Genomic DNA, 22,763 nt, shown 5'->3' on the forward strand with positions numbered 1-22,763 from the left:
ACTAATTATTATATTGTAATTAAGGGAATCTTGTTAATTTAGTTGAGAATTACAATATTTTGGTTGTGTTAAAATGTAAAAGATCTCTCTTAGAGATGCATTTTTAAGTATTTGCAAGTGAAATAATATAATGCCTAAGATTTGCTTTCATTTTATTTTATTTTATTTTTGAGGTACTGGGGTTGGAGATTGAACCCAGGACCTTGTATGTGGAAAGCTGGTGCTCAACCACTGAGCTACATTGGCTCCCCTGAGATTTGTTTTTAAAATCAGTAAAAGCAGAAAAGGGAAGGGAGTAGATATAACAAGAAGGGCAGGATATCAATAGTTGTTGACCCTGGGTGACAGTTTTCACTCTTCTGTCCTTTTTTTTGTGTGTGTTGTAACATTTCCATAATGAAATAGTTAGTATGCCAGGAACCTCAAGTTATGGGCAAACCACTCAAGTGAACAGTAGATGTTATCAGTTTCTCTAGTAAGTCTATAAAATAGTGGAGGCTTGGGAAAGCTCATATTTAGACTTTTTAACATTTCCACTCAGGTGCATACATACGTATTAAATATACATGTGTATGTACACGTGCACATATATGCATATATACACACACACATACATACAGATGTTTTCTCCATGCTCAGAAGTTCTCCATGCCTAATTTTTGAACTAGGGCTCCTACATTTTCATTTTTGTACTGGGTCCCACAAATTATATAGCTGATTTTACACATACATGCATGCGCGTGCATGCACACACACACACACACATACAGTTTGCATTAGCAATTAAGGTCTCTAGCTCTCGATCCTGTCCTACTCTGGTTAAAAGGATACATTTAAATTTACTATATTTTTTATGTTGAGAAAATATATGCTCACAGATAAATAAAAGCTGCTAACATTTTATATTTATTTTCATAAGAGTTAAAATATTAAAATATGGGAAGGTAAAAATAAGGCTACATTCTCACTGATTTGCCACATTCATTACTTTTTCTCTCGAGATTAGCCTCATTCATTAAAACCATATAATATTAGTTATTTTTTGAAGATTTTTCTGCACCCAGAAAATTTTCAAACCTACAGAAAACTTCAAAAGAATACAATGAATGCTCATATAGCCTGTACCTAGATTCATCAGTTAACATTTTGCCACATTTACTTTCCCTCCCCCTCCCTCCATATTTTTATATACATATTGATGTTTGCTAAACATTTGAAAGTTGCAGTCTCACAACACTTCACTCCTAAATATTTCTGCATTTATTTCCCTTATGATTACAATACCATTATCATATCTAAGAAAATTAACAATTATTCTATAATGTCATCTAATATATAGTTCATATTCAGATGTTTTTAATGTCCCCAAAATGTGTTTTACAGCTGTTAGCTGTTTTCTTTTCCTTTTCAATTTCCAGGATACAATCAGTACTCAAGCATTCCATTTGATTAGAGCTTTTTAGTCTCTTCATTTAGAATAGATACCCTCCTCTTTTTTTATGACATTGACACATTTTTTGAGAAGCCCAGGTCAATTATGTTATAGAATGAACTACATTCAGGATTTGCCTAATAATTTCCTCATGATTAAATTTCATGTGAACCCTTCAGGAAAGAAAACTAAATAGGTGATACTGTATAATTCTTACATCATACAGGTGGTACATTATATTAGGTTGTCCCACTTTCAGTGATTCTAGATTTGATCACCTGGTTTTTGGGGAGACCATGAAATATTGCCATTGTAAAGGTACAAGTTATCCTTTTTACGTGAAAATCATCTGTGAGATTATATCTAATTCCTTGTGAAGTAGCATTACCAAATGCCTTTTCACCCAATGGTTTTAGCATCTATTGATGAACCCTACCTTAATCAATGATTGCACTGGGAGATTGAAAAATGTATTAACTTTTTTAGTAACACTTTTTAAAAATAGCTATAAGTCTTCATAAAAGTATTTTCTCTTACTGTGATTTTTCTCATATTCTGCTTGGCCTAAATTTGGCTCATTAGCAAAATACTGTAAAATTACATGGCATCTTTAGAATGGTGAGTTGGCTAAAAAGTTTAAATTAACCCTCAGAGCCTTGAAGATACAGCTCAAATTATCTTCCAGTACTCCCCTACAGCAAGCAATTCAGGACAACAAACTAGTATACCCAGTGTTCTTCCAGTATATGCTCCCCTGAACTCATGCGATGCTCCTTACCAGGTGCCCATGTTTGGCAATGCCGCTTCTCAAATCATCTAAGCTCCTTGCATACTTGGAGCCTTCACTGGAATGTCACTTCTAAGCCCTGTGCCTTGATGCCGCAGTAGAAAGTGATTCTTACCCTCCAGATTGACTATATTCTATACTTAGTTACTGCTTTATACAATTATCTTTTCTTCAGTGTTTGTTATAAGAGACCAAATAAAACCACTTATAAAATATATTTAAGGTAAAGAAAAGCAATCACTAGTGCATCCAACATTCAGTTTTTAAAACACTATTATCTTTGAAATACACTTCCCCAATATATCATTCTCTTCCCTTCTCAGAGTTACCACTACCTTGAATTTAATATTTCTCATTCCTTTCCTTTTCTTTATTGTTTTACCACATTTGTTCGTATTCTTAAAAAAAAATTTGGTTTCACATGTTCTCCAACTTTATGTAAATGGAATCATCCTGTATATATTTTCTGTAACCTGTTCATTTAACATTATGTTCCTGAGAAACATATCATGTTGTTGCATTTAGTTATAAATTCATTTATTTCACTACTATATAGTATTTCTGGGTGTGAATATATTTACCTATTCTAATCTTGGACATTAAGATTGTTTCCTGTTCGTTTGTCTATTACAAATAATTTCCATGAACATTCTTGTAAGGATGTATGTAGGAATGGAATTCATGGCTCTGAGGGTATGCACAGCTTCAACTTTACTAGAAATGCTAAATTCTTTTCCAAAATGATTATGTATGTCTTATCATTTTAGGGTTTCATATTTCTCCAACTGGCTTGTAAAGTATTTAAGACAGGGAAAGATCTTATCTTTCTTGGCCTAGAGACAATAGACTCTTAATAAATATTTATTCACTGATTCATTAATTGAGTTAAAGAAGAAAATTTAAGGGATTTTCCCTCCCTTAGAATATAGAGATGAGATAGGGAAAAGTCAAAGGTAAGGATGTTTTTGATGTTAAAAAAAATGAAACTTCTCTGCAAAAAAATTTTCTGCAGTAAAAAATTAAGGGGAAAAATGAAAATAGAAGGTAAATATCTATTGATATACCCTAGCAGGTTTTAGAGAATTGAAGGGAAACCCCTATCAGAAGCAGGATACTTTTTCAGAAGGACCCTAACACGTGTTTGGCTGCTTCTTCTCTGATCTAAGCTTCCACTCATTCAAGGTCTTCAGTATGTCTGGTGCCTTAGGTCGTTCCTTCGGTTCCTTTGAGAGTAACTTCTGTAGAAGATTTTTCTGTAATGATAATAAGGATCAATACTAAGAAATAAAACATAATTGCAATGAAATTTTGATGATTTTCAAGTGCTTACTTCCGGGTCATCAAATACATCTGGGAAGATGCCCATCTTTAGGTCTTCAGAAATCTGAAAATAAAAGACATATTCATTAGGAAATTATTTACTTGGCGGGGAGGGGACGAACTTAGTGTTAAAGGCTGTGTGTACTCTAACTCTAGGGTATTTCCTTGGGAAAATCTCTTTAAACAAGAAACAAGCAGATTCCTCCCTTTCCACATCACCACCTCCCCTTCACTTAACCAACTCTGACATCACTGTGTGTTAAGCATATCATATGCCTTAGTTCCCTTCATCCTTTTTGGAACCCTATGCAATAGGTACTTATACTAACCCTACTTTCCAGAGCTAAAAAGCTGTTGACTCCAGGTGAATCCCCTTTCCTGAGCGTCAGCTTAAGATATCCAGGTGCCTGCAGGCTATCTAGACTATAAGCTCCATGAGAACAAGGCTTGTTTGTTATTATAGCCCTTGCAGCACTTAGCCCAGTGTTTTATGCAAAGCAGGCAATCAAAAGTTTACTGACTGATTAGAGCCCAGCTGTGGGCAATCAGGCATATGGCTTATCTCCTCAGCATTGAGCTCTTATATGGGCCCAAACTCTCCGGGGGCTTCATGCCTCAGTTTTGGCTGCTAGTGATCCTTGAGTCCTCTCTGGCATGGCAGAGCCCCCTTTTCTGTGTGTCTTCTTTCTCTCTGTGTCTCTGTTTGTATAAGGCTCCAGTAAGAGGGTGGACACCGAACCTGAGTCACACCTTGCTGCTATAGTTCAATCAAAAGCAATCTAAAAAGTGAGCTAATCAACTCCTTTAACTGAATCTAATCAAAAGGCCCCATCTACACTAGGTTTACAAGCACAGGAATAGGTTAGCTTAAGAACATAATTTTCTGGGGTCCACAGAAGACAAACTAGGACAGCCAATAATCTTTGTTGCTTATTTCCTTCTTTGAGAATATTTACCTTGACTGTTTCCCGAACAGTCTTACATATATGAAGAAGTTCAGCAAGAATTATCCCCAAAGCATATATGTCCACTTCATTTCCATATTCTTGTGAACTTAACTGAAGAAACAAAAATAAGATATTAGTATTTGTTACTTACCTGATATAAATATATATGTATTCAAAAGTAAAAAAAAAAAAAAAAAAAGTTAATTGCCAAAATATCTTCTCTCACATAACAGTGTATGTTTGTTAGCAGAAGCTGTAGAATCAGACTGCCCAGATTCAAATCAGGGCTCTGCCACTTAAGAGCTGAAAACACTTGTGCAAATTCACCATAAATGTAGGAATAATCTCAGTCTTTTTTTTCTTTCTAAGTCTTAAAATGGAGATAATACAGGTATACAAGGGTTGTCCAACACAAGAAAAATCAATTAATGTAATACACTGCATGAACAAATTGAGTGAGAAAAAAAACATGACCTTCTTGCTTGATCAGAAAAACATATTTGACAAAATCCAGTATCCTTTCTTGATAAAAAACATTTAAATAATAGAAATGAAGGAAACTTCCTCAACATGATACAGGACATATATGAAAATCCCACAGCCAACATCATACTCAATTGTGAAAGACTGAAACCTTTCCCTCTAAGAGCGGGAACAGGACAAGGATTCCCACTGTCAGCACTGTTATTCAACACTGAGTTAGAAATTAAAGCTAGAGCAATTAGGCAAGAAAAAGAAATAAAAGGCATCCAAATTGGAAAGGAAAAAGTAAAACTTTCACTATTCGCAAGGAAAATGATCCTATATTTAGAAAATTCTGAAAAATCTACAACAAAGCTACTAGAGCTAATAGATAGGTTCAGCAATGTGGCAGGGTTCAAGAGCAGCACCCAAAAACTCACAGGGTTTCTATATACTAGTAATGAGCAATCTGAGGAGGAAATCAAGAAACAAATTCCATTTACAATAGCTACTAAAAGAATCAAATACCTAGGAATAAATCCAACCAAGAATGTAAAGGACTTGTACTTAGAAAACTATAAAACATTGCTAAAAGAAACCAAAGAAGACCTAAGTAAATAGAAGAACATTCCATGTTCATGGATTGGAAGACTAAATATTGTTAAGAAGTCAGTTCTACCCAAAATGATTTACAGATTCAACGCAATCCAATCAAAATTCCAAAAGCCTGCTTTACAAAAATAGAAAAGCCCAGTATCAAATTTATTTGGAAGGGAAAGGGGCCACAAATATCCAAAAAATTATTTAAAAAGAAGTCACTTCATGACTTTACAAAGCTACAGTGATTATGGTATTGGCACAAGGATAGATATATTGACCAATGGAATCGAACTGAGAGTTCAGAAATAGACCCTCATTTCTTTGGCCAGCTGATTTTTGACAAGGCTGCCAAGTACACTCAATTGGGAAAGAATAGTCTCTTTAACAAATGGTGCTGGGAGAACTGGTTTTCCATATCAGAAAGAATGAAAGAAGACCCCTATCTCACACTTTATATAAGAACTACCTCAAAATGGATCAACAACCTAAATGTAAGAGCTAGGACCAAAAAAATTTTAGAAAAAAATATAATGAAGCATCTTCATGACCTTGTGGTAGGCCTAGGATTCTTAGATTCTATATCCAAAGCACAACAAAAGAAAAAACAGATAAACAGGACCTCCTCAAAATTAAAATTTTGGTGTTTCAAAGGACTTTGGCAAGAAGATGAAAAAGCAGGCTCCTCAATGGGGAGAAAATATTTGGAAATCACATATCCAATAAAGATTTAATATCTAGAATATGTAAAGAAATCCTACAACTCAACAATAAAAAGACAAATGACCCAATTAAGAAATGAGCAAGAGATCTGAATAGATATTTTTTACAAAGAGGAAATACAAATGGCTAAAAGCACAAGAAAAATGCTATTAGGGAAATAGAAATCAAAATGACAATATATTGGCCTCTATGAAAAACTGGGTAACTACAAGTGCTAGAAAGGTTGTAGAGAAACAGGAACACGTATTCACCACTGGTGGGAATGTAAAATGATATAGCTACTGTGGAAGACAGTTTGGCAGTTCCTCAGGAATTTAAGTATAGAACTGCCATATGATCCAGCAATTCTGCTTCTTGGTATATATACTCAGAAGAAATGAAAGCAGGGATGTGAACAAACATATGCACACCAATGTTCATGGTGGCATTATTCACAATTGCCAAAAAATGGAAATAACCCAAGTGGCCATCAACCGATGAATGGATAAAAAATGTGATATATATATACATTGGAATATTATTCAGATGTAAGAAGAAATGAAGTCCTGATACATGCAACAACATGGATGAATCCTGAGGACATTATGCTGAGTGAAATAAGCCAGGCACAAAAGGACAAATTTTGTATAATCTCACTAATATGAACATATTAATAATGAGCAAACTAATGGACCTAATATCTAGAATAAAAATTACCAGGAAATAGAACAAGGGAAAGAAAGGGGAGCTGATGTTTAATTCGTGCAGAATTTACAATAAGATTGATAGTAAATGTTTGAAAATGGTGAACGAAATTATTGTGAGAGTTAATTAACAATGCTAAATTCTGCATGTGACTATGGCTGAAAAGGGAAGTTTAGAGTTGTATATAGCACTAGAAGGAAAGCTAGAGGATGAAAACCTGAGACTGTATAAGAGAGCAAGCCCTGTTGTGGATGAAGCCTGTGGTTAATAGTACAAATATAAGACCGCATATTCTTTCATGAACTATAACAATTGTATATCACTATTACAAGGTATTAAAAATAGGGTAGGGCGGCGGACTTGGCCCAGTGGTTAGGGCATCCGTCTACCACATGGGAGGTCCGCGGTTCAAACTCCAGGCCTCCTTGACCCGTGTGGAGCTTGCGTAGGGGAGTCCCACGCGCAAGGACTGTGACCTGTAAGGAGAGCCGCCCAGCGCAAAAGAAAGTGCAGCCTGACCAAGAATGGTGCCGCACTCACAGAGAGCTGATGTAGCAAGATGACGCAACAAAAAGAAACACAGATTCCCATACCACTGATAACAACAGAAGTGGATAAAAACAAGAACAAGCAGCAAATGGACACAAAGAACAGACAACTGGGGGGTGGGGGAAGGGGAGAGAAATAAATAAAACAAATCTTTAAAAAAAATAGGGTAAAAATTGTCAACTTTAGTTGACAGTAATATTGTAATATGTTTTCATTAACTGTAACAACGGTACCATACCAACACTAAGGATCAATATTAGGGGGATTTAGTGGTAGGGTTTTTCTTTTTTGTTTTGTGTTTTTTTATGTTTAGAGCAATGGAAATGTTCTAAAATTGATTGTGGTAATGAATGCACAACTCTGGTTATACTGAGAGGCACTGATATTGACTGTATATTTTGGATGGATTGTATGATGTGTGAAAAGGAAAAAAATGGGGCTAACAATAGTATCAACCTTAGAGGTTTCTTATGGGGCTTAAATGAAATACAGCATGAAAAGCACGTGAAACAGTGCCCAGTAGGTGGTAAAATGTTTAACCCAGTGCCTTGGAAGGTGGTAGGCTCTCAAAAACATTTGGTATTATTATAATTATTAGCAGGGTATGCAAGACTATATAATGTTTAAAACTTTAATCCTAATATAAGAAATGGAAATTATAAACCAAAGGATTTATTCTACACAATTCTGCCTCTATTGCATCCAATATTTAAAGCAAGCAAGTGGGAAGGGGACTTGGCCCAATGGATAGGGCGTCTGCCTACCACATGGGAGGTCCGTGGTTCAAACCCTGGGCCTCCTTGACCCATGTGGAGCTGGCCCACATGCAGCGCTGATGCAAGCAAGGAGTGCCGTGCCACCCAGGAGTGTCCACCGCGTAGGGGAGCCCCACGCGCAAGGAGTGCGCCCTGTAAGGAGAGCCGCCCAGCGTGAAAGAAAGTGCAGCCTGACCAAGAATGGCGCTGCACACACGGAGAGCTGACACAATAGGATGACGCAACAAAAAGAAACACAGATTCCCGGTGCCACTGATAAGGATAGAAGCGGTCACAGAAGAACACATAGCGAATGGACATAGAGAGCAGACAACCTGGTGTGGGGGGGGAAGGGGAGAGAAATAAAAAAATAAATCTTTAAAAAATAAAAATAAAAAAATAAAGCAAGCGTTTGGAGCATAGAATAAACAGTAAAATACCATCAAAGAAATTTAATCTACAAAAAGACTTGTATACAAATATTCATAGCAGCTTTAGTCATAATATTCCATAAATAGAAACAATCCAAATGTTCATCAACAGGCTATTGGGGAAACGGACTTTGGCCCAGTGGTTAGGGCGTCCGTCTACCACATGGGAGGTCCGTGGTTCAAACCCCAGGCCTCCCTGACCTGTGTGGAGCTGGCCCATGTGCAGTGCTGATGTGTGCAAGGAGTGCCCTGCCATGCAGCGGTGTACCCTGTGTAGGGGAGCCCCACACGCAAGGAGTGCATGCCTTAAGGAGAGCCGCCCAGAGCGAGAGAAAGTGGAGCCTGCCCAAGAATGGCGCTGCCCACATGGAGAGCTGACACAGCAAGATGATGCAACAAAAAGAAACAGAAATTCCTGTGCCACTGACAACAACAAAAGTGGACAAAGAAGACGACGCAGCAAATAGACACAGAGAACAGACAACGGGGGGGGGGGCAGGGGGAGGCTAAGTAAATAAATAAAAAATCTTAAAAAACAAAAAAACAAAAAAAACAGGCTATTGGGGGAAGCAGATATGGCTCCTATCATATAGGAGGTCCAGGGTTCAAACTCTGGGCTTCCTGGTCTGTGTAGTGAGTTGGCCCACATATGGTGCTGCCACATGCAAGGAGTGCCGTGCCACACAGGGGTGTCCCCCACGTAGAGGAGCCCCACACGCAAGGAGTGTGCCCTGCAAGGAGAGCCACCCCGTGTGGAAAAAAAAAAAGCACAGCCTGCCCAGGAGTGGCGCTGCACACACAGATAGCTGACACAGCAAAATGAGGCAACAAAAAGAGACACAGATTCCCAGTGCCTCCAAGAATGCAAGTGGACACAGAAGAACACACAGTCAATGGACACGAGCAGAGAGTGGGGGGGAAAGGGGGAGAGGTAAATAAATCTAATAAAAAAAACCAGGCTATTGGGTAAACAAATTGTAGTAGAGATTATCATAGGACTCTATTATAGATTAACATAATAATGTTAATTTTGTCCTTGAGCCCAAAAGAAGAAGAGTGTTTATTATAACATGTTTGCAAATGTAAAAGTTGGAAACAGCCTAAATAAGTATCCATTCAAAAAGGAAATGGTTAAAATGGGGAAATGGACTTGGCCCAGTGGTTGGGGCGTCCGTCTGCCACATGGGAGGTCTAAGGTTCAAACCCTGGGCCTCCTTGACCCGTGTGGAGCTGGCCCATGTGCGGTGCTGATGCACGCAAGGAGTGCCCTGCCGTGTAGGGCAGCCCCACGCGCAAGGAGTGCACCCCATAGGGAGAGCCGCCCAGAGTGAAGGAGGGTGCGGCCTGCCCAGGAATGGCGCCGCCCACACTTCCCGTGCCGCTGACGACAACAGAAGCGGACAAGGAAACAAGACACAGCAAATAGACACAGAGAGCAGACAATGGGGGGGGGGGGATAGAACAAATAAATAAATCTTTAAAAAAAAAAGGAAATGGTTAAATAAATCATGATACATCTATACTTAGATATATAATGCAGTTGTTAAAAAGAATGTGGCAGATCTATTTGTACAAATATGTAAAGAGGTATTTCTGAGTGAAAATAAAATCAGAAAATAATATTATAGTCCATGTATGCATGTATATATTTATGTAAAAATGTTTGCATATATTTTTTGAGTTTGCATATTTTTATAACTCCCAGAAAATTATCTAAAAAGGTAAACAACAAACTTAAATGTTACCTCAGGTGAGAAAAGTAGAGAAGTGGAGAGGAAAATTAAAGAGAATTTTCCATTTTTATTCTATATACTTCTGTACTATTTTAATTTTATAAAAAGTGTCATTTTTTTTAAGGAGGTACAGGGGATTGAACCCAGGACCTCATACATGGGAAGCAGGCACTCACCCACTAAGCTACATCTGCTTCCCAGAGTTCATTATTTTTATCCTTTAGAAAAATAAAGAAATCAAAATATATAGACAGAAAAGAAAGGGACCTCACCTGTTCTGGGCTCATGTATCGAAAAGTTCCTTTCTTGCCTGTCCGCTGTTCATTAGTTTCCAAGGGTGTTACAAGTCCAAAGTCTCCAATCTTTATTTTCTTAAGACCTACTAAAAATATGTTACTTGGCTAAGAAAAAAAACAAAACAATGTTTAATTAATATAATAATTTGATAGACTTTTATCACCTATCTGAATCACATTTAGCAAGAGCCATTTTTCTATTTATTTATAAGGCATTTATCCTTACACAGGTAGCCTGTGATAGTTAATTTCATGTGTCAACTTGGTTAGGTTATACCAAGCCAAGTTTTTGGTCAAGAAAGCACTGTCCTTATTGTTACTGCGAGGGTATTTTGTGGATTTAAATCATTAGTCAGTTGATTGCACCTGTGGCTGATTGCATCTATGGAGATGATCTTCAGCTATGAAAGAAGCCTCATGCAATCAGGTGAAGGCCTTAAAGGGAGAAATGATTATTTCAGCAGTAAGAAAGAATATCTATCTCTACTTCAGCCAGCCAACTTCTCCTGGTAATTCATTAAATCGTCCATCAGAATTCCCAGCTTGCAACCTGCCGTACGGAATTCAGACTTGCTAATCCCCACAGTCATGTGAGCCAATTCCTAAAATAACTCGAAACATTTATATATATGTGTGATTAGATAGATAGATAGATTAGATTAGATAGATAGATATAGATATATACATAGATATATAAATTCTCTCTCTGGAGAGTCTCACTGATACATAGCCCAAGTCAGGGAATTTAATATCACAAGTCTTTAAAATGCCAACTTTAGGAAGTAAGAACTTTTTAGCTGACAACCAAGAAGGCTTAGGGCATAACTGTCTTTTAATAGTGGTCAAGTGGAAGGTGGATTCATTCTATATGGTCCCAGGGGATGGATTTGGTTCCAGAGGGTATAAATGACCAGAAGATTTACTTTAATCTATCCTAATATACCAATACTATGGTCCAACCCAGGATATAGTCAAGCCAGAGCTGGACATCCACTTGGTGGGAATGGTGCACATCTGAGTCCAGGATCAGAGGGGACCTGAAGATCCCTTCCAATCCTGAAACTCTTTCAATGGGCCCATTGCCAACACTGTGGAGGATCGTGTCCAGAACTTCAGCTAAGGGCTTCCTTTAGGTCACTTTCTCTAGGCCTCTGACAATCTCTTACAAACATACCCTCTCCACCTTGAAGGAAAACCAGAAGCTAATAGCAAGCACTGAAGTAAATTTCCCATCTAACTGCTTAAAATTGATTTTAAAAACACAACAAAGAAAGGACAGAACAAGGGATGGTCATCCCCATTCCACAGCTTTGTAGAAAGTGTTAACCAATATTCTAAAGACCATGAAAACAGGAAGCTCGCTGATGATGAAATCAGTATTTTGCCATCTGTGAAATGGCTAGGTTTCAATATAATATTGGGCTGTACGCACACAGACCACAGGGGATAACAAATACAAGAGGGCCTAGTAAAGAAACTGAGAAGAAAGAGTCCGTAAGCCCAGGAGAGGCTGAAAGACAAACTTCCAAGAAGCCAGCCTGTGAAGGTCTGAGTAGAAATTAGCAGTTATATTAGAATTCAATGACATTCGATTGGAACCTAAATCCAATTATCCAGGTGGAAAGGTGGAGATGTGTACGAGGTGGTGTGAAGAGAGGAAGTTCCTATGCTATAATATCTTTAAGTTGTAATATAGGAATATGTGGGGTTTGCAAATGAAAAGCTAGTCCCAACCTGAGTGGAAGTTTGAAACCAGAGGTTGAATTTATGATGCTGTCTAAGTATTTAAGCTGGATTTTACTGTCCGGTAAAAAATATCAGATCACTTGTTTATAGTTTATTAAAATTGCAAAGGAACAATACCAATTATAGTACGATTAGGCAAAATGTATGGTTATAGAGCACAAAAAAGGGGTGCAAACTTCATATAATAAAAACAAGGACAGGGGCTAAAGCTCCAGCTGAGACGACCAAGGAGCATAAGCCTGTTAGGAGACTGAACCCTGTACAAAGAACAGCCACAGACAGTAAACCCTAATGCCAGAAAGCCCTGTGTTCAGGTCCCTCATCAGCACTTTTGGTCTAGTTCTCAAGATTCTGACAGAAGGAGGTAAACGTTGGTAGGCTCTACGTAAGAAGGCCTTTATTGGGATAGGACCATTCTCTGGCAAACCACCTAAGCAGGAATTTGCAAGGTGCACATGGCAGAGGACACAGATGGTGTGAGATACAGGAGAGAGTTGGCAGATGAGGTGGTAGAGAAGGGAGAATCTGGGCAGCACCAGGTCCAAGACACTGCACGGCTGCACCAGCGACAAGTTTCCCTCAGTCATTCTGTATTGGGAGTTAATACCCAAATGTCTGTATTTTATTTGTGGATTACAGAATATATCAATAATTGTGCTTCATTACTTATTTAATGTATGTGTGATTTATTCCAAAGTGAAGGTATAGCCATTCTAAATTTATCCGTCCAAACATAGGCACTAAACCAAGGCCCTAGACATCCAGGCCCTGGGCAAACCAAGGAAAGAACACCTTTTAAGGGCTGCTTATTCCCATTTAGCATCAATACATACTATACACACAAGTGCTTATTTTTCTCAAGGAACTTTTTTTTTTTTAAGGAGGTACCAGGGATTCAACCCAGGACCTTGTATATAGGAAGCAAGTGCTCAACCACTGAGTTACATCCACTTCCCAATGACAGTTGGTTTTTGCATTTGTTTTTCTGTTTGTTTGTTTTTAGGAGGTAAAAGGGATTGAAGCTGGGACCTTGTACATGGGAAGCAAGCGCTCAACCACTTGAGCTACGTCTACTCCCTTCCAGGAACTTTTTGAGTCGAGTTCCTCATTCCTGGCTATTTTAGACAGGTGAGTTTAACAGGTAGCCACAATCCATATAGAGGAGGTGCTTCTGCCTAGAGAAAAAGGTGGCTCTAGAGTGATCAGGAAAGGCTACACAAAGTCACTGGGACCAAAGGAGACAGGTAGAAGAGCAGAGGAGAGAAGGACATGAGCAGAGGTTCAGACAGGACTCAGCATGGCCGCTTTGTGACTGAAGCAGGCAAAGCATAAGGAATAGTGTATGGAGGTAAGATCATGGAAAGCTGTTCTGTTTCTCTTCTTTAATTTTGATAAGAAGGACATACGGACAATGAAAAAAGTTAGGAAGCCAGAAGAAAATGAAAATTCTGAGGGATGATACATATTCCAAGTTTTGGATTGCTTTGATTTTCTGATCATGGGGCAGAAATGACTAAATGCCAAGAACATTCCAGACTCTGGGCCCAGTAGCTGTGACTGTCATAAAGAGTAATGGCTGAGAGATCGGGAGAACCATGTTTCCTCTCGAATAAGCCCAAGGAGCAGCAGCGCCAGGGACAGAGCAGACTGTTGGCTGTGCCAGCCATAAGAATATCTGCACAGAAATGTTCAGTGTATTAAAACTATTAGTGTTTACATCTGGGGTAACACTATCAGTCCACTAGAGCCATGAGTCTTCATATAGGTCTCACTGTCACAACAGTTCACTAGCTTTGGAGATCCTGAGTGGTTCAATGGAATGGGATTTGGGGCAAGTTCTAGACCGATTCTAACCTCAGAGGATCAGAGCTATTATTTCCCTATGACTCTCAATCACAATTCCAAAGCTAGAGAAGATAGTTATTAAATTATATACATCAACTTCTAACAAAGAACATTTTCCATTTACCTTAAGGTCTCTATGAATTAACTGTTTTGAATGTATATAAGCCACTCCTTTTGTTATTTGTTCAAATAAATCCAAAGCCAAATTTTTGTCTGACTCCTTATCTCTTCTCTTTTCAATCCAATGCTCCAATGTCCCTTGATCACAGAATTCCATTTTGATAAAAAGGCACTTTGTCTTTGATCTGGGTATAAAATGCACAGTATATTAAAAGTAGCAATAAACATAATTTTATAAAAGTACCTTTATTCTGGGAAGCGGACTTGGCCCGGTGGTTGGGCGTCCATCTACCACATGGGAGGTCCGCGGTTCAAACCCCGGGCCTCCTTGACCCGTGTGGAGCTGGCCCATGCGCAGTGCTGATGCGCACGGGGAGTGCCGTGCCATGCAGGCATGTCCCCGCGTGGGGGAGCCCCATGCGCAGGGAGTGCACCCCATAAGAAGAGCTGGCCAGCGCGAAAGAGAGTTCAGCCTGCCCAGGAATGGCGCCACACACATGGAGAGGTGACACAACAAGATGACGCAACAAAAAGAAACACAGAGTCCCATGCTGCTGACAACAGAAGCAGACAAAAGAAGAACATGCAGCAAATAGACACAAAGAACAGAATAAAAGTAACTTTATTCTTTTTGATTATACCTTATCTTCTTTAGAACTCCCCAAAATGCATCAAAACAGAAATATAATTTAAGTCAAAATATAATAAGCCATTTTTAATTTAAATCATAAGTTCCCTGAAGTCTGGAGTATTATTTGCTTAATTTTTCAAGTGAGAGCCTACTCATGCATTAATGCCATAGGTCCTTGATCATCTTTCCTCATAGATAAGAGTAGAAACTTTAAAACAACAGAATCACGGAAAATATAATTTCATTATTACATAAAGTAATTTTGAAACATATTTTAATCACTCTCAATCTACTGGGCATCTGTTTTGTGAAAGCTCAGAACAAGTACCTAGAGATAAGAAAATGAATTAGACACTATCCTTGTTATAATGTGAATTATTGTCTAACAGGAGAGAGTAAAAGAAAAGCCTAAAACAACAGTAGGTTAGGTACTCTAGGAAAAGTGACAACAAATTACTATGAAAGGGGAAGTGGACTTGGCCCAATGGATAGGGCGTCCGCCTACCACATGGGAGGTCCGTGGTTCAAACCCCGGGCCTTCTTGACCCGTGTTGAGCTGGCCCACGTGCAGTGCTGATGCACGCAAAAGGAGTGCTGTGCCATGCAGGGGTGTCCCCCACGTAGGGGAGCCCCACGCACAAGAAGTGCTCCCCGTAAGGAGAGCTGCCCAGCGTGAAAGAAAGTTCAGCCTGCCCAAAAAGGTGGCCGCACACACAGAGAGCTGACACAACGAAATGATGCAACAAAAAGGGACACAGATTCCCTGTGCCGCCAAAGACAACAGAAGTGGACAAAGAAGAACACACAGCAAAATAAACACAGAGAACAGACAACTGGGGCGGGGGTGGGGAAGGGGAGAGAAATAAATTAAAAAAATAAATCTTAAAAAAAAAATTACTATGAAAGAAAAGCTGAGGATTGATTTTGATAACCATGTTTTACATTTTTTTCTCAACTATTTTGGTCTCAATATTATTTATATTCTTTGAATATACATTGGCTATCAAATAGGAAGAGGTAGCAGAGAGTTTTGTAAAAGCTAAGAAAATCCTGTATGCAGACATCAGTACCTCCTGAAACTGATAATAAAGCCCTTAATCACACAGGATGTATGTCAGAAGACAGTGCTTGAGCAGGGCCCCGCCAGCTTAGGGATTTTGGTGAAAGGACTGTCCCCAAGAAATCACCAAGTGACTTTCAAAAGCAGATGCCAGCTCTTTAGAACCTCCAGCCCTTTGGCAGTTGCTGACTGAGACAAAGCATGAATGATGCCAGGCAGGGAGCGCCCTTGTAAGAGCTCAGGGTCTTAAAATTATTTCCGCTGCCCACCACCCTCAGAGGAGTGCTGTGCTTGCATTCAAGGGAGACCCTGTGACTGCACCCCACCAACTGGAGACCAAGGAGTGAGGCAGAAAAGTGTTCACAGCTAGGGAGACAGCCTCCAGGTGCAGCGTCTAGAATGTGTTAAAACTTTCCTCACAAGACTGCATTGATGGCATGCACTGAAGCAAGATTATGCACGAAACAGACAACCAAGCTAAACCTGACATTTTTTAAAAAGTGGAGGACAATAAAAAGGGTTTTTTAAGGCAAGTTTGGAACAAGGAATGGAAAAAGAAAAAGACTGTTCACTGTCTCCTTACCTGCAGAATGTAGAGATAACAGTATTTCTCAGGGGTGGTTGTGATTATTAAATGTGATAACTAATGGACTTATCCAGTGACTTTATCCACTCTAAAGGACAGCTTCCATCTGTCCTGTGATGGCTATAGGAATTTCTTTTTAGTTACCTTGAAACATTTATGCTTTTCTCAGGATCATAATCCATTCCATCCCAACAACTATAGTAGTGGACAATATTTTCATGATTAAGTGCTGCCAACGCTTTTACTTCACGCTCAACCTTCCTAGTTAAAAGAAACAGAAAACAAAAGTATTAGCATATATTCCTGATAAAACACTTGAAGCAACAGAGACCACTATCTACACTCACGTTAAACAGTCACCATGGTTTCCACACCCTGAATTTTAGAATGGAAACCAGAAGAAAGAGTTTGTCTTCAAGAAGCTTAAGGTCCACAGAGGAAGTCAGGGGAATTCAATGAGTGAACATACAGAAAAATGTAGCTGTTCTCACTTTTGACATAAAAGAGAAAGAAGTGACTTAAATAATTCCAAGTAACAATTTAAAAATCATTTAAAGTAGCCTTTGAAATGCCAACAACACAATTGCTTGTAGGTAACTTATAAATTATGCTTTCTTTAGGTTAGTGTTAAAATCTTGGGGGAAAGCAGATGTGGCTCAAGTGATAGAGCTTCCGCCTACCATATTGGACGACCTGGGTTTGATCCCTGGGGCCTCCTGGTGAAAAAGAAGAAGAGAAAGCATGCCTGCGTAGCAAGCCAGTGCCTCTGTGGTGAGCCGAGTGCCCGCGCAACGAGCCGAATGCCCACACAAGTGCCTGCATGGAGAGCCTAGTACCTGCACAGTGACCCGAGTGCCCACTCAAGTGCCCATGTGGCAAGTTAAGTGCCCAGATGGTGAGCCGAGTGCCATGTGAGTGCTCACATAATGAGCCAGTGCCCTTGCAGTGAGCCAGTGCCCATGCGGTGAGCCAAGTGTTCATGTGGTGAACCAGTGTCCTGCGCAAGTGAGTCATGCAGCAAGATGATGACGCAATAAAAGACAGATGAAGGGAAGCGGACAGAGCATCTGCCTACCATATAAGAGGTCCAGGGTTCGATCCCCAGGGCCTCCTGACCTGTGGTAAGCTGGCCCATTCACATTGCTGCCACATGCAAGGAGTGCCATGCCACGCAGGGGCACCCCCGCATAGGGGTGTCCCACGCACAAGCAGTGCACCCCACAAGGAGAGCTGCCCTGCGTGAAAAAAGCTCAGCCTGCCCAGAAGTAGTAATGACACATGGAGAGCTGAAGCAGCAAGATGATGCAACAATAAAGAGACACAGATTCCCAGTGCCGCCTGATAATGCAAGCGGATGCAGAAGAACACACAGTGAACAGACACAGACAGCATACAATGGGGAGAAGGAGGGAGGGAATGAGAGAGAAATAAACAAAATTAAATTAAATTAAATTTTTAAAAAAGAGAGATGAAGGGGAGAGTCAAGGTGAAGTGCAGTAGAGACCAGGAACTGAGGTGGTGCAATTAACCTCTCTCCACATTAGAGGTTCCCAGGATCAAATCCCGGTGAATCCTAGAGGAGAAAGACGAGAAGAGAAGACAAAAAGAGTAATAGATACAGAAGATCACACAGAGAATGGACACAGACAGCAAAAACAGCAGGGAGGGGGAGGGGAAGGAAAAATAATAGAATTGAGGAAGTGGATGTTGCTCAAGTGGTTGAGCGCCACTTCCTGTGTACATGGTCCTGAGTTCGGTCCCTGATACCTCCTAAAAACAAACAAACAAATGAAAAACCAGCTCTCATTAGGGAGCAGATGTAGCTCAGTGGCTGAGTGCCTGCTTCCCATGTATGAGGTCCTGGGTTAATTACTGGTACTAAAAAAAAAAAAAAGAAAGGAATACAATTGAGTAAGAAAAGGACATATTCCCTGATAATGGACATAAAAAATATAAAGCAATAAAGAAGGACAAAGACAACATAAAGAGGGGAAATAAATAGAGGGTTATGGGAGTAGAGAATGTGTATACTACAAAGCTAAGTTGGTATCTTTTCACATTAGCAGGTTGTGTAATATAAACCCCAGGGCAACCACAAAGAAAATATTTTAAAATATATATAGAAATAGAAGTGAGAAGGGGATCAGTCAGATACATCACAAAAAATCAACTATACAGAAAAGGAGGTCGCAATAAAGAAAAAGAGACAAAAAAAGATATGACATGTAAAAAACAGAAGGACAAAATGGCTGAAGTACTGCCTTTACAGTGATAACACTGAGTGTTAATGAATTAAGCTCCCCAATCAGGTTGATAGAATGTATAAAAAAACATGATCCAACTATATGTTTTTTACAAGAGACTCACCTTAGACTCAAAGACACAAAGAGGTTGAAAGTGAAAGGATGGAAAAAGATATCCCACGAAAATAGTAACAAAAAATAAAAGCTGGGGTAACTATACTAATATTGGACAAAATAGACTTTAAGTCGAGAGCTGTTTAAAGAGCCAAGAAGGACCTATATGTTAATAAAAGGGGCAATCCACCAAAAGAAATAACAATCATAAATATTTATGCACTTAACCACAGTGCCCCAAAATACATGAGGCAAACACAAGCAAAATGGAAGGGAGAAAGAGACGCCTCTATGATAATAGTTGAAGACTCCAATATACTACTCTAATCAATAACTAGAACATCTAGACAAAAAATCAATAAAGAAACAGAGAACTTGAATAACATGATAAATCAACTAGCCCTAACAGGCATGTATAGAATGTTGCACCCCAAAACAGCAGGATATACGTTCCTTCTCAAGTACACATGAATCATTATCTAGGATAATCCATCTAGATGAAGGATTGTAAAACAGGTCTCAAAACATCTTCTCTGCCTATATTTTAATGAAGCTAGAAATCAATAACAGAGAACTGGACAAATCCCAAATACAAGGAAGTAAATAACATTCTCTTAAACAATCACTGGGTCAAGGAAGATACTGCAAAGGAAATTAGTAAATATCTTGAGATGAATGAAAATGAGAACACAATACAATGGAATGCAGTGAAGGCAGTGCTGAGAGGAAAATTTATAGCCCTCAAATGCTTACATTAAAAAAGAAGAAAGAGCACAAATCAAAGACCTAACTGCATACCTGGAGGAACTAGAAAAAGAAAAGCAAACTAATCCCAAAGCAAGCAGAAGGAAAGAAATAACAAAGATTACAGCAGAAATAAATGAAATTGAGAATAAAAACACAATAGAGAGAATTAACAAAACCAAAGTTGATTCTTTGAAAAGATCAATAAAATTGATAAACCCTTAGCTAGACAGGCAAAGAGTGAAAAAGAGAAGACACAAAGAAATAAAATCAGAAATGAGAGTGAGAACATTACTACTGACCCCAGAGAAACAAAAAGGACCATAAGATGATACTATGAACAACTGTATGTCAACAAATTAGACAACCTAGATGAAATGGACAAATTCTTAGAAACACACAAACAAACTACACTGACTCTACATAAAATAGAAGACCTCAACAGACCAATTACAAGTAATCCTATTACTGGAGTCCTTTATAAGAGAATAAAAATCCAAGAAAGAAGAAGCCATAAAAGCAAGAAGCTAAAATCAATAAAACCCAGAAGAAAAGGGAGAGATAACCAGATGCCATCATTTGCCTTGCCAAGTGACACATGAGCCAGGATCCCTGGCACCCAATCCCAGAATGCTGGCTCAAGATCAAAGCATCACCTTGATGATACCCTTGATTTGGACATTTTCCCAGCCTCAAAACTGTGAGCAAATAAATTCCCATTGTTTAAACTGAACCATTTCATGGTATTTGCTTAAGCAATCCAGGAAACTAAAACTTCTTCCCATAAGGTTTTCAATTTACTTTGTTCAGATCTATTAGAGGAATCACTATCTATGGCAGCTATAGCCTTAAGAAATGTATTTCTTAAATAATAAGACTTGAAAGTCAAAATTACTCTGATCCATGGGCTGCAGAATGGATGTTGTATTAGCAGGCATGAAGCTCTAGCTTCCAATTTTTCTTCTGCAGCTTCCTCACCTCTCTCAGCCTTCAGAGAAGTGAAGAGAGTTAGGGCATTGCTCTGAATTAGGCTTTGGCTTAAGGGAATTTCATGGTTGATTTGATCTTCTATTCAGACCACTAAAACTTTCTCCATATCAGCAATAGGTGCCTTCATTTTCTCATTGAAATAGCACTTTTCATTTCCTGCAGGAACTTTTCCTCTGCAATAACAACTTGGCTAACTGGTGCAAGAGGCCTAGATTTTGGCCTATTTCTGACATGCCCTACTCACTAAGCTTAATCACTTCTAGATTTTTATTTAAGTGCAGTTTGTGGTGCTCCAAAACAATTACAATAGTAACAACAAAGATCACTGCTCACAGATCATCATAAGAGATATAATAATAATGAAAAAGTTGTAAATATTGTGAGAATTACCAAATTTTAACAGAGAGACATGAACACATGGTTGGAAAAATGGCAGTACAGACTTGCTTGATGCAGGGTTGCCACAAACCTTCAATTTTTATAAGACACAATATCTGTGAAGTGCAATAAAGTGAAGCATAATAAAATGAGGTATACCTATACCTAACTGAAACAATTACCAGCTAGATTTTACTTTAGAAAAATCTCAGTTTCATCTGTGATATAAGGATATGAGACTAGAAAATCCCAAAGGTCACCTTCAGACTCTATAAACCAGTAATATCTAAGACAGCCTCAAAAGCATGATTGACAGGGTATTCACTTTTTCTTGAAGTAACCACAGTACAGTGAGATCATTTCAGAGTAAGACAAGCTCTGAAGATAAAAAGAAAATTTTAAGAAGGACTAGAAAGAAGAAAATGATATGCTAATGAGGAGAGTGAACCACACATTCTCAGGTTCACCACACATTCTCATTAAAAAAATAAACATTCACTACTTACTTGTTATCGTATTTAACACGTTTAATAACATAAGTCTTCTTATCAATTCTGTGTTTTGCTTTGAAAACTTGACCATATCCACCTGTGCCAATTGGTTCTATTTCAGTAAAATCCTTGGCAAACCTTGAAAGAGAAACACCACTTGTTATTCTGAGGTCCAAATTCCCTCCCTGCTGCTCTCCCACGGTCCCTCTAATGTCAGTTGTGAAATGGACTGTATAACAAACACAATTCTCCCCTTCTGAATATGATAAGGAGGGTCCACTTCACAGAAACTCTTTTTTTTTTAGTTTTTAAATCCCCCTCCCCGCTGCCTGTGCTTGCTGTCTTCTCTCTGTGTCCATCCACTGCGTGTTTTTCTGTGTCTGCTTCTCTTCTCTTCTTGTATTCTCTTTAGGAGGCACCAGGAACCAATCTTGGAACCTCCGATATGGAAGAGAGGCACCCGATTGCTTGAGCCACCTCAGCTCCCTGGTTTGTTGAGTTTCTCATTGTCTTTCCTCTGTGTCTCTTTTTTGTTGCATCATCTTACGGGCCAGCTCTCCAGAGCATAGGCCAACTCTCTGCAGAGTGGGCCAGCTTTGCCTTCCACAGGAGTCTCAGGGAACCGAACCCAGAACCCCCCATATGGAAGACAGAAGCCCAATCACTTGAGCCACAACTGCTTCCCCACAGAAACTCTTGAATAGTGAAGGACAGAAGGATCACCCCCTCTTCCCATGTAGATCCCAAACTAACAGATCACCCTGGGAATCACAGTCAGCTCCTGACTGTACAAAAATGATGATAAAGTTCTTACTACAAGTATAAACCTTTAGAAAGAATCAACACATTGTGTTCCACAGTCATCACCAAGCTGTTATAAATGAAAAGATGCTCTGAGCCTGCCCAGGTTTATAACTACCTGGTTTTCTCCTCTACCTCAAGCAACACATTCCCTCATTAAGCCTGCCAATTCTACTTCCAAAACATATCCCTGCCATGTGCCCACTTTTCTCCACCTCCAACACCCTCACACCAGTCCAGGCTTCCATCAGGTTCCTGCAGTCCCTTCCTAATTGGATATCCCACTTCCTCTCCCTAC

The 22,763-nt window shown here is 39.1% G+C and overlaps 1 protein-coding gene across 3 annotated transcripts in view; it reads right to left on the bottom strand.

Annotated features, from left to right (window-relative positions):
• Window positions 1-883: 883 nt before the first annotated feature.
• The window catches only part of EIF2AK2 (eukaryotic translation initiation factor 2 alpha kinase 2), a 54,459-nt gene continuing 32,579 nt past the window's right edge, over window positions 884-22,763 (bottom strand). For all 3 annotated transcript variants that reach the window (XM_058278393.2, XM_058278395.1, XM_058278394.2), the window contains 7 exons: window positions 21,680-21,802; window positions 16,849-16,965; window positions 14,432-14,612; window positions 10,693-10,821; window positions 4,496-4,597; window positions 3,550-3,603; window positions 884-3,472 (listed from right to left, as the gene is read on the bottom strand). In XM_058278393.2, coding sequence (XP_058134376.1) covers window positions 3,350-3,472; window positions 3,550-3,603; window positions 4,496-4,597; window positions 10,693-10,821; window positions 14,432-14,612; window positions 16,849-16,965; window positions 21,680-21,802 — 829 coding nt within the window. In that variant the 3' untranslated portion in view covers window positions 884-3,349. The remainder of the gene's footprint in view (window positions 3,473-3,549; window positions 3,604-4,495; window positions 4,598-10,692; window positions 10,822-14,431; window positions 14,613-16,848; window positions 16,966-21,679; window positions 21,803-22,763) is intronic.

Source organism: Dasypus novemcinctus, chromosome 17 (genome assembly GCF_030445035.2).
Source record: "Dasypus novemcinctus isolate mDasNov1 chromosome 17, mDasNov1.1.hap2, whole genome shotgun sequence".
NCBI lineage: Eukaryota > Metazoa > Chordata > Mammalia > Cingulata > Dasypodidae > Dasypus > Dasypus novemcinctus.